The 13107-nt window shown below is 42.4% G+C and overlaps 1 protein-coding gene across 3 annotated transcripts in view; it reads right to left on the bottom strand.

Annotated features, from left to right (window-relative positions):
* NEK6 (NIMA related kinase 6) overlaps window positions 1–484 on the bottom strand; it is a 44802-nt gene extending 44318 nt beyond the window's left edge. For all 3 annotated transcript variants that reach the window (XR_012831296.1, XR_012831295.1, XM_075716321.1), the window contains exon 1: window positions 392–484. Coding sequence is in view for 1 of the 3 variants with exons in the window: in XM_075716321.1 (XP_075572436.1) it covers window positions 392–484 (93 nt within the window). In the remaining 2 variants the exon portion in view is untranslated. The remainder of the gene's footprint in view (window positions 1–391) is intronic.
* Between the last annotated feature and the right edge of the window lie 12623 nt (window positions 485–13107).

The following is a 13107-nucleotide window of genomic DNA, read 5'->3' as shown; positions in this document are numbered from 1 at the left end:
TTGTATTTGGTAATTACCTCTTTAGCATTTATTATAAAAGGAGATAAAATACATTTATTCACTTACACAATCAACTGCTTTTCTTTGGCCTTTTCTTCAAGAAGTCAGAGAAGAGAAAGCCAACACAGTACATGCTTTTACAAGAAGATTCAAAAACACTTGCTTTAAGCAAAATAAAAAAGAAATATTTCCTTTTATTATCATAAAAAAAACCTAGATTCAGGAAACTCTGGCTGGCTGGCAGAATCCCAAACTGGACATACCCTAAACCGGCTGTAACTGCACTATAAACAGAAGGGGGAGGCCCAAATGCCAGTAAATCCACAGACCTTTATAAAAGGAAGGGAAGAAAACGGCGAAGGAGAAAGACTGAAGAGATACATGCACTTACCTGCGGATCATGCTGATATTCCTGCCCCGGCAGCTTGCACAGAGGGTTGTTCTGGTCCCCTAGATGATGTGGATGGTTATGCTGCCCTTCCATGGTATCATACCAAACTCTGCCTCACAGTTCTGCCGGATTTAAAAGAAAGAGGGGAGAGAGAAGTCTCATCACTGTCCATCCACGCTGAAAGCAAGAAACTCTTTCTAGGGGTGTGCCTACATCTGGTTGTACATCAAGACGGCAAGAACTGATTCCTCCCCTTTTTTCCCTCAGATTGACTCATGAACACAATTCTCAGAGAAAACCCGTATCCACCAGCAGCCCCACCGGAGCTCAGCTCGCCGCTGACGGAGCGGAACGTACCCGCTGCCGCCCGCAAGCTGAAAGGACACAGCAACCGGTCAAAGCTACGCTAGCCCTCCCGAGATTACAAAACAAAAATACCAGTATCACAAATATTACTGGTACCATTTCACAATAAGCAAAAGAGCAGAAAAGGGGTTTATTTGGTCAGTGGTATGTTATCTACAAAAGGCACGGCTTTTGACACCTGTAACAGCAGCTGGTGTTACTTCCCCTTGAACTACTGAACCTAGATGATCCCCACCGGCATCAGACACTTAGTGCACAATTCAAGGAAGGTTAGCGCGTTTCCATTTGCAAAACAAAAATTACAGAAAGTCCCACCAGACAGTTGTAGCTTTCTTTGGCCAGGGACAACCTAAAAGTGTAGCTTTACCCACACTCTTTCTTCCCCACCCCCAAATTAAAAGTTTTCGTGCAGGTTGGTAAGCCACAGGAAGCAGTAGCTAGAAACCATATTAGATTCAACGAGATCCAAGTATTATTCTAGGAACAAACAAACAAGGGAAAATTCCATGAATTAATTTGTTCCAGTTTTACCTGCAGCAATTACTTACTAAGCACAGTTGTCCAGCAGAATTTCCTACAAAAGCTACAGAAATTAAAAGGATGCAGCACTGGAGAAGAGAATCTAGCAGAAGTTATCAGATACAGAGCTTACTGTAAGGAGGCAAAAATAAATTCACCATCACTGTTTGCAACGATCCTTAATTATCATTCTAAAATTACTCTTCACCCTATAGAGACCAAGTCAGTCTCCCCTCCCTTTTTTAAGTGCAAAGATCTCGTTTATGAAGTTCTGAGTCACAACACAAAACAAAATTTAACCTTCATTAACGCTGGTAGCACAGCTGGTGAAGAGCTGTGAAATCCAGCACCTGTAACATAAGACTTCTGTACATCACACCTTGGGTCTACCTTGAATCAAATTATTTCACAGTATGACAAGGTAAGTTTTACTTTGAGCAGTATTATAAAACCAAGCAAAAGCTTGTGGGTAGGCGGAAGGAAGAAGAGACATGAGTACTTGGGTGAGAGGGCTCAAAAAAAGAGGTTATAATCAACCATAACACAAACCAACTAGAAGGAATCGGAAGTGCGGTAGTCAGTTTTCATCTTTAGAATTTAAAAACAAAAAGAGAGAGAGAAAAAAAAATTGAAAAGTGAATATCCCACAGTGGTTGAATGATGCAAAGGAACTTATTTCCCGACCTGGATGTACCAAACTTGTTGGTATTTAAATAGGATACTGGACATTTGAAAACACCACCCAAGTCCAACGCACAGCGGCATGGGTACGGCCGCTCTCGACTGCTCATCGCCACCGTGCAGAAATACCGCGCTCCTCCAAGCGTGTGTGTACAGCCGCACTGCCTCAGCATCGGGACAAGCCACCCCTGCCCACAAGCCCCAGCCGTGATGCCCAGACCCCTCTACGCGGTTTCCACGCTCTCCCTCTCACCGGGTCCCTCCCTGCAGAGGGAGGGCTCGCTCAGATGCCGCGGTTTCCAGGCCAGCACCGCGCAGTAATCTGAAATGGTAAGTCTGCTCACCTTCAAAAACTGTACTGCAAGGTTGTAAGAGCTGCCCGTCAGGCAGCTGAGACATTCCTAGTGCTGGAACGACAGTGTCACCCCAGACCGACTAACCCTCCTCTGCCACCGAGCTGTGCACGGATTTCAGGAGCGCCGCAGTGAACAGTAACGGGGCGGTTACGGGCTTTTGGCTGAACGCCTGCCGGATACATCTTCTGTTTGCAGAGGCACAAGAGACCGGGCATACATGTATTTTCTAGGAAACAAAAAACCATACTTGAACTATTAGTGTCACCATGCCTGAGCCTGACTCGGGGACAAATCGCGGTAATTTTATCAGCTCTTTATTCAGGGGACACTCAGAGCGGATCACAGCGCTCCTTGCTCCATGCCAGTTCTGGGGTCAGGCTCTGGCCTCGAGAGCAAAGCCAGTCCTCAAAATACATTCACAGCATATACGGAACACACACAATAAATACACTAACGTCCTTTCCCCGCAAAGGCCTGTATGCATTTTTGGGGGCTTATTTAATAACGTTATTCATAGCTAGTTACTCATTATCCACAAATGCTCCAGGTAACGTGTCATTTAGAGTTGCATTTTTGCTGTCCTTAGCAGCGACTAGAAGCGTAACGGTGACAAGGGAAGATTTAGTGGCCAACACAAGCATTTTCAGAACCTTGTTTCAAGAGTTTTGGCAAGTATTCATTCAGCAAAAGAGCACAACCTGACCTCATTAGTGTATTAATAGTGCATGCCTGGCACTTGGGCAGTGACTAACTCTTAATTTAAAATACAAAGGTATTTTAAATATTTGGGGGAGTGGGGGAGCAAATATGATGCAGAAGAATTTCTGTAGCAAGTTGTGCTTGGTTCTTTTCACAGTTGTCAGTGAAACAAGCCTTTAGCTCTGGCAGATCTTTCCCAACACCAGCTACCGTAACACGGTCACACGCAGTATCGGGGAGAAAGCAGAGAAAAGGCTCTTCTTATTTCTTAAGCAAAAGAACTTTCACGCTAACAAACACTCACTAGAAAACAGTTGGGGAGCTGGAGTACCTGCGCCATATAAACAGGCTAGCACATAGGTTGCTCTCAATAAAAAGAGTTTTTCAAAGCTGGTACTCTGAAACTTCACTGGGAAAAGGATAATCACTATTAGTATGAAGAAGTTTGATTTTAAGATTCCTTCAGTGTTGGGCATCTGTAGGTTTATTAGTAACCAGGTGAACATTTAAAAACTAAAAGTATGTCACTTAATATCACCATTAAACTGTCCTATGAAATTCCTACCTTAAAGTACACTGCCAGAACAATCTTGATTATTTTATTATTCACAATTTGAAGAAAGGCTGTTTACTTGAAGGGAGAACGTAACACACGTTCTTTCTCTTCTAAGTCCACAAGCACAGAGAAAACACTGCTAGGGACTACAGGCTACCGACGGCCTCGCTTCTCGCCACTGCCCTCCAAAGGAATTCAGAAATTTCACATTTACAGCCTCGAGATAAAAGGCACGCGCAGGCAGTATCATGCGAAATATCTGCAGTCTGACACTGATCAAACATCGTCTCTACTGAGTCTTGCCTTCAGAAAGGGCTAAAGCTGAAAAAGAGTAAAGGGACTTATTTCTGAATTCGAGCAGCCGAGTCACCTGATAACACACAAATCTGGGACATTCCCAGTAGAACCCTAACTTTCCAGCTGCCACGAGGAAACTCAAGGTACAACTACTTACGGTAAGGGTTAGACAATGGGAAGGTGATTAACAGCTCAGAACAGCCTAGCTGCCACGAGCGTGTATGGAAATGCATTAGGCAGAGTGTTTGGGTTTGGTCACTGTTTGTTTAAAGCTCTACAGCTGGAAGCAAAGGAAGAAGTAAGAACAAAATATCAGCTTTGAAAAGAGATACGGCCCAGCTCACATGACACCAGCTCCGAGCCCGCTGACACCTACGGGACAGCGTGTCCTGCTCCAAGCTGTCAGCTCGGCTATTCTTGGGCTGTGGGCAAGCACATGCTATAGGTAGGCTGCAAGGGGGATCCCCGGGAAGGGGCTTCACGGAGGGTCTTCAAATAGCGGCCAACAACACAAAGGCACTTTACCGTGTCAAAAAAGGTGCGCAGAATTGCAATTGTACAAAATTCTACGGGTTTTTTTGAGATCCCCTCTTTTAAAAAGTCTAACTACAGAACCAGTATTGCAATTACATTTTTAAACATGAAAGTGTTGAGGAAAAAACATGACAGTGTCTGATACAACTGCTTAAAACCAGTGACTTGCACCCCATTCCAGATACTTGCACTCTGAGGAAAGGACCATGTTTTGAGCTGCATTTTACTAATCCTGAGGTTAGTTTGGATGTTCGCTGCAACATGTTGGATAGGAGTTATTTTAGACTACAGAAGAAAACCATAAACACCTAAGAAACGTTTAAATCTGTTTAGCCACCCCTTACTCCATCACTCCATTCAGGCTACACAATCTGTGCGCTAAGGAAGTTATCTCCTGGAATCCAACAGTTACCATGAAACCCTTCCTTGTAATTAACACAAGCGTTTGAATGACGTTTGGTAGCATACCAAAAGCCGTATCTTCATTCCTTCGAAAAGGAATGATCTTCTCAAGTTGAATGAGTTACAATCTCCCACCTCACTCGGGCTGTATGGGTTAGGATGGAAGTATCTCACGCTAAGAGAAGCTGTTTCTACGTATAACACCATGTGAACGTTAACCACACCGCAGTAAAAAGGCTGAACTACATGACATTTCAGCTTAGTTAAAGCATGTAATGCCTCATTAACTGACAGTGATATTAATAGGTAATGAACTTTCCTTTAATTGTCTTTTTAAAGTAGCAATCTTAAATGCAACACTTAATTCACCAACATCTAGAGCCAGTGGTCACCATGTCTAAACCAAAGTTATGTCTCCCCATCTAATTCAGTCTTTGACCTGCATGAGAAGGGGGAGAAAATAGATCTACTATCCTGGTGTATTTTAGGATGTAACTCTACTAACAACTGGACCAAGATCAACAAATTTACTTTACATGTCACTTCTTAGCAGCAACAGTATCATTGACACAATACAGCATCAAAGAAATCAAACAGGGAAGAGAAAAAAAGCTACTCAACACAAAACCAAGCAGTGACAATAACACTCCAGATTCGCTCTCATTTCCTTATTACCAAACGGGGGGGATGGGAGGGGACCAGTTGCAGATAAGTAATTGAAGATTTTTTAAATCTTTTTAAACAGCTGAAGACAATAGTAGGAAATAAGACAAGAGGTCTTGGAATCAGCTCCCTTAACACTGGCAGGTTTTTACCTCGCATTGTTCTAGCTCTGCACTTTTACTTCTCAAGCGACAGGCTTTTTTATTCCTGCTTCCAAATTTCCTAAGGAGCTTTGCAGCATCAAACATTTTCAGACTAGGTCTTGACCAAGACAGTAAACTAAAACATTTTTAAATTGCATGAAGCATCATGTATCTTTCCAGAAAGTGGATAAAGGAACAGGATCATCATCTGTGAAAGGCATTATAAGAACAACCTAAGAGCTTTCTGGAATTACTACGAATACTCAAGTATCTCATACATGTAAGTCCCCAATAAAACATACACCTCAAAAATCCGCATAAAGAAAAGGAAGGACTGTATAGAGTTCATAAAATCTCTTGCAGCATTTTCCAGCTTTTGAAGACAGATTTCTACCCTATTTTAATCAAAACAGAAGCATTTACCTCTACCTCCACAAAAGCAATTATCTGCTTTGGGAACTATACTCTAAAAAAAGAAAACACATGATAGCAATTGGGGTCCAGTCCTGGAGAGAGGAATAGGTAAGCGGAGCAGATAACCACGTTTGTGCCTGCTGGTAGATGGAGTGCAGGGAGGAAGATTTCAGCAAAGTTCTGTTGATGCAGCATTACTTCCAAGATATTCCAGCCAAGTTGTGTTAAGGATTTATCACGATTGTTTTAGTATTTGGGGTCAATTTTAATCAGCCAGAGAAATTCCAAATTACTTGGCTTGGCTGCCAACCAATGTAGTAACTTTTACAGCAGCAAAAGCGTTAGCAGTTCAGGTTACTTTCAAATACTGGAGTTGATGTTCATTCAACATTAGCAAAACCCAATGACCTTGCGTATGCACCATCTCTGTCTTACAGTAACAGACACAGGCTCACTTCCCTCAGCACCAACCACAAAAGTACATTTATCATACCAAAATCAGAAGGAACTCTCATGAATACAGAATCTACTGATATTTCCAATTATACTATGCAGCTAAGTACTGATATTTTAATAACGTGAGACTCACGTTGTCTTAGTAAAGCTTTACTTTCTAATACAAGAAGGACCTCATGACAGCAGAGCGCCACACACAAAAAATGGCAGCTCCCATGTAACTGAGTGGTGCAGGGCTGTTTGCCTGTACCCGATCCACTCACGGAGGGAAACAGTTTCCGAAAACAATGGAAGGAAGTGAAAGATTTCCAATTAAATCAGAGGCCAATGAAAAATAAATAAGTATTTGAGAAAATATAACTGAACTCGGCATAGAGCTGCTTCACTTCTCCCAACAGATCTTAAGGTATAAGCTGAGAAATTTTGAAGACAATGCACTGAAAATACCCAAGCTACCAAAACCTTCCCCCTCATTTTCTTCAGGTTCGTATCTCAACAGTTTTGCAGGCAATTCAGTTAGTCTCTAAGAATTCAGAATAAATTTAACAACATAGCGGGGAATATGACCAAAGCCCACGGGGTATGAGCAGCTTATTCTCTCCAACTACAACCTGATGTAAGTTTGTCTGTCACCACACACCCTCCATTCCATAGGGGAATAATGCGAAAAGGAGAAACACAAAATGTATGTCCAACTATGCCAAAACACCTAAAAAAGAGAACACCCCATCACGCAGTAACTTGACTGGCATCATAGTCTTTAGGAATCCTGCCACTTACTGTCACCCTTCTGCAGTGCAGTTATCACTGCAGCAGTGCATACAGTGGCCGTAGTCACAGGTAACCTGGAGTTTTTACAGAAGAAAGGAAAATAAAAACCCTCTTGTGCAGTCAGCTCCCCTACCACGTCCCAGGCTGCGATTCTTCTTTGGGTACCTAACTGTCCTTATGCCCCATCCTGTCCCTCTGACAGCTGAATCAGCAGAAAGCAAAACAAAACACAAAAGCCCATCGAACCCCGCGGTACCTTGCAGGTACCTGACAGGTGGGATTCTCAGAGCAGAACAGCCCAGGGCACTTGGCAGCAAAGGCCAAGATCATTAGTTACGAGACACTCATTAAGGAGCAGAACCTCATCAGCATCTTGGCGTTCAGTCTCACACACCCTACTGCCCCGGGTGCAGCTCCTCTGAACCGGCTGGGTGAGGCAGCTGTGCCTGGTCTAATCGCGTAGCACCGTGTGTCTCCGGATGCCTCAGACCCAACCACAGGCCAAACGATTTGCTCCCAGATGCATAACCAATGTGATAGGACCGTGCACCTCTAAAGCAGACAGCAAAGCAGCAGCACGAGCACTCAGTGTTACAACCGTTTTCTGTACCAACACTCTTCACCTTCCCGCAGGACACGCCAGCCGCTTCCACGTGCCCAGCGTTCAGCTCTGCTGCTGCCCACAGTGCTGGAGGAGCCAAAGCCAAACGCTCCAGCCATTGCTAAACCGATCCTCACCGGTCAGGGACACAGCAAGGGGCGGCACTGCAGAGAGCAGCTCTTTCTGTAATACGTATCGGAGACTTCCCAGTGAACAGCTTGGTAAATGCAGAACGAGCCACAGCAACTGCAGCCTTCCCTAGTACTGCCACAAGAAGTCTTCTGCAGAATAAACTATGAGGTTTTCTACTTTTGCACCACTTCCTACTGTAAAAGCAACACGACTCCATCTCCAGGAGTCTCAGCGTTCCTGGCTGCGAAGCGGAGGCAGCTGTGCTCTTCCTGGAAACATTACGGGGCTTTCTGTACCTCCGACCTGCTCCAATGCCCTCAAGTATCATGCGAGATATATATATGCTTTTCCACTCAGTTACTATATCCCCCTCGCTACACAGCGACATGGGGGGTGGGGGAGGCAAGCAGCTCTATTGGGTACCTGGTATAAAACAAAACGGCAAGTCTTATACAGGTCCAGCAATCCACGAGTTGTTTAAACGCAGTCAAGTACATTACTTAAACTACTGCACAAATTTCCATCTTTTAACCTATACAAAGAACTGCGATTAAGGTGAGTACCATCCCCCCGTGCACATAAGCCAGGCTCCGAGGTCAGCGGTCGGTACCCGCAGCGGACACGCTGCCGGTGGGAGCTGGGCTCCCGCGCCTCCCCGGAGCCATCAGCACGCTGTTCGCCGCAGGCTCCCCGAAGACTGGAGCAATGCAAACTATTTTACAAAATAAACACAACCACATCAGTAACACTTTCTTCCTCTCTGCTGCCCAATAATATTCTTCCTCTTGCTCGCTCATAAAATAAATCTGTCAGGATAGTATATGAGATTACCTATATATTTAAATTATGATCTTGGCTTATGTTTACATTATCGCTCTGGTTCAGGGTACGTGCCGTGGGGAAGGCAGTCCAATCCTAGGAGAGTACTATTTTCGAGTGACTTTTATTGTCCATTATCTTACACCATTTCTGTCACAGCTATGATGTCTGGTAGGAATAGTTCACAACAGAAATATCTTTGTCGTTAGTATTCTCATTGCAATTTAGTCAGATCAACCTTTAAATCTCATCCATCATACTGAAGAGCTTTGGCAAAGCAAGCACAGTAATATATGCTTCCATGCAAAACCTAATTACAGGCTAGGTTAAAAAGCCTACCCCATTCCTTCTGCAGTGCAAGGTGACAGGAAATCCTGAGCATCCCTTGGTTTCTCACTCTCCCTTTTTGCTGGTGAGGTGCGTAACCCGTTCGTTACAGCAGACTGATTCTGTCTGGCACATGACAAACTTACTTGAACCTAACAATTAAACTTCTGACAGCGTTTCCAAAAGCAGAGAGTATTTACTGTAAACGCTTGACAATTTTTTTCCTCTCTGCTCATCTCTCTCAACAGTCACCTTATGATGACTGGAAATTACCATACGCAAATAGCAGCCTAACATCCAAAAAAACCCTCATGTTAATGTGAAATACACACCTGCCAACACCGAAAAAAATATGAATATGGATGTTAAAGGAAACAACATGAAGAATGCCAATGAAATGCACAAGACAGGAGAGAATGCTGCAGAGTTAGTAATACAATTCAGTAAAAAATAGCTCGGAAAGAGCTGCCTACACAACGTGGAGCAGGCTGGAGCGCGCGGTGGCAAGGCTGCCTGCGAACACCACCAGCCCCGCAGAGGGAGGGCTGTACGGTTTGTCTTCCCAACAGCTCCCGATCGCAACAAGGGAATTCAAGCAAGAACTGTCACATAGCGTGCAGGTATCTCGCCAGTAAATAGTTCCAAAATTTTAGGCTTAGCATCGAGATGAAACTGTAGCTATAGATATATACATGCAAATGTAAGACAGCATGAGTTACGTACACCCGCAAAGCCCGAGAAAGCAGAAAATATATGGAAGCGTGAACAGTCTCTTGAAAACGATACATTAAGACTGCTCAGTTACACAACTCTGGTAGATTTAGTAATGCCATCCGTGACCAAAGTGCTAATATATTAGCTAATACAACTTTACTCAATCTCATTGACATAAGCTCTAAAGGACAAATGCAAACTGGCAGAAATCAACTTTCCCAGCCTTTAATATCAGGGAAGCTTTAAAGGGTAGGCCCTGGATCTAGTACTAAAAGTAATAAAAGCATCACTCAGCAAATGCAGTTAAAGACAACAGTGGCGATTCAAAGTAAAATTCTCTTTATCTGTATTTCTAAGTACTAAGGACCCCAGCTGTGTTTTTTTAAATGAAATTCAAATAAAGGTCGAGTTAGCAGATGGGTATTTTTGAAAACTTTCAGAAGCATATCCTCATCCAACCTTGGCTAACTCGTATTAATAGAAGCTACAAATATTCAAACTATGAAACTGACCTCACAATAAGAAAATACAAAAATATATTTATGCATTTATATATTCAAAATTTTACAAGTAGCAGCTGCCCAATCAAAATGCAGAAACCAAGTCACAGCCCTCAGTGAAAATTGTACCTGCAATTTATAAACCCCTAAAAAGGATGAGGATGTTTGTAACAAATTGACCACCGAGCAAAAGAACAGTGCTTTAATCACACCTTCCATTTTACGAGCCTTGCAACTGCCCTGAAAGCAGGTGCAGATGGGTTTGTGTTAAGACTTTCTGCAGACCTTCTGTCAAGACTTTGTGCAAACTAGGTTTTCAACAGCCCGTAACAGAGTGCTGGCTTCTCAAAGACCCAAAATCCACTAACTGAGAATGTTTTAGTAAAATGGCTGAAAAGCCCTAGAGCTTTTTCATACTATGTCAACAACTGATATTCATTAAACAAATACTGTGACAGACACTGTAATTCACTGTTCCATACCTAGAAGCAAAATGACATTAAGTCAACTATTTAAAGCTATTCGGAGCCATCTCACTGTAGATGTCAATAAAACAAATGCTTCCTGTCAATAATTAAGTATCTGTGTCAAACTTCCCACTCTCTTTCAAATCATTCTCTACATCCAGCTCAGGTCTATATTCCCATTTTAAGCAAGCAAGATTATCATTTCAAATACTCTGTATTCTAGTTTGCAGACAAGTCTAGTAAAATGACTTGAAAATAGCAAGGTCTGACACAGTATTCTCCCCTCCCCGACTGTATTACTGTGCCTGAAGATGCTACCGGAGTTTATACAATACTTTTGATAGAACATTTCGCATGCCCATTACTTTCATTAGTTCTCACCACCAACCAGGAAGGTAGTCAGCTTACTTCTAATTTTGGTTTTAAAAGGTCTACTTAGAGTTAAAGGTTGTTTGTTTGTTTTTTCTATGTTGTAATATCAGCTCCCTAGAACTTGTGCCCAAATCAAGAGACATAATTGTCAGTAAAAGTCTCCTGAATACACTTTAGATGCTATGTAGCTCAATCCATCCATTACAAGGGATGGTTTCACACGGCTCCTATTAAACAGTCCTAGGACCAGTGCCAAGAGTACTTGGTGATTTATAGTTATGACTAAGTAATCAATGGGATAAGGTAGATGTTCCTTCTCACCAGCCTAACTGGACTATTCCTACCTCTTATTTCACTGCACGGAATTTCCTAGTGCAACACCACATGTAAGTATTTATGTACAAAGTTTGTGTAAGATGGAGATAAATATCAAATATTTATTCACATCCAAAACTGAGGATGGACAGCAGTGAGTGGCATTTAAAGTGACAATAGTTCCTCTGAAGAGAGATAATACTGTAAACACAGGACAGCAACAGCAGGTTGCATTTTTCCCCCCGACTAGTGTTCACTTATGTATGTTTCAGATAAAGCAAGAAGCCAACATACCTTAATGTATATTCTTCTACTTGCAATTTTGAGCCTTCCAAAAGTATTCACTGTATTCATTTTTACAGCCTTTGAAACATTGGAGATAGACCTCTCAGGCCACTACCGGTGCTAACGAAACACACGTTAAAAATAAACACATACTAAATCTACCTGGAATTTTACTGTATTGCTTACTAAGCATGCAACAACATGCTCACCTTTTAATTTATAATGCAATAAACCTTTCGAGCCTGAAGCCAAATTATTTAAGAACATTTCTGTTATCCTTCACAGAATTCATTCATTTCTGATGAAGGAAAGATTAAATATAGGCTGGAAATACATCCATAATGTATACGTTCACAGAAACTGCCATTTTCACATCGTTAAATCATAACTGAACTAAGTAACATCACATACAGCCATGAAACGCGCACTGTCTGTACCAGTAATGTCAGCTTCATTACCACGCTGGCTGCATGGTTGCCCTTCCGCATCAAGGGAACAACCAGCTATTTGCCCCTAAGTAAGCAAACTTACTGTACTACCAGCAAGTTGGCAATCTGCATAGGAAACACAGACAGTTTCCTGATAAACATCTGAAGAGCCCTTGTGGAAAAGAAGAGCCAAAAATCAAGTAGTAGGGAAGACCGATTGCTCCCAACCTATGGCGCAAACATCCAATTTAAGCCAATCCCTACAATAAGTTTCTACCACACACAACTAAGAATCCAAACTACTTCCACAGCTTGCTCCCCTCGAGACACCTTTAGCAATTAGCCATCTCAAACAAGAGCACCAGCAAACAGATCATCTTAAGCCAGTAAGACAAAAGCAGAAGTAACAAGTACAAAAAAATTTTAAATAAGCTCTGCTGCTGCAGCCCCAAAACCCAAACGTGGGAAGTGTTCAGCCTGGTCTGTTTTCAGAAAAGTTTAACATATGACCTTAAATCCTAACAAAGTTTTCTATAAATACATATATACATATGTGATTAGAAGCACCACCACTTAGCACTGTTAAATATCATTTCATTAGCACACTTCAAAGCACTTGACAAACATTAAGCCAACCTCACAGAGATACTTCTGAAATATTGCTGTAATTTCTCAAAGGTTTAAGGAAAGCTTACGCAGACCAAAGTAAAGGAGCAAGCCCGTGTCAGATGGGCTCAAAATCCATGAAACCTGCCATAACCACTCTGTTCATGCAGTTTGTCTCTAGAGCCATTGACTCAAGTCTTTAATAGCCAACATATCTGTCTCAAATACAGGGAGAAGGAACGGAGGAAGATATAGATAGATATAGATACACATTCGCCCAACTTCAAAATATC

The sequence above is a fragment of the Pelecanus crispus genome, chromosome 9 (assembly GCF_030463565.1).
Source record: "Pelecanus crispus isolate bPelCri1 chromosome 9, bPelCri1.pri, whole genome shotgun sequence".
Classification (NCBI taxonomy): Eukaryota; Metazoa; Chordata; class Aves; order Pelecaniformes; family Pelecanidae; genus Pelecanus; species Pelecanus crispus.
Note: the sequence above shows the minus strand (reverse complement) of the source record. Positions and strands in the feature narration are given on the sequence as shown.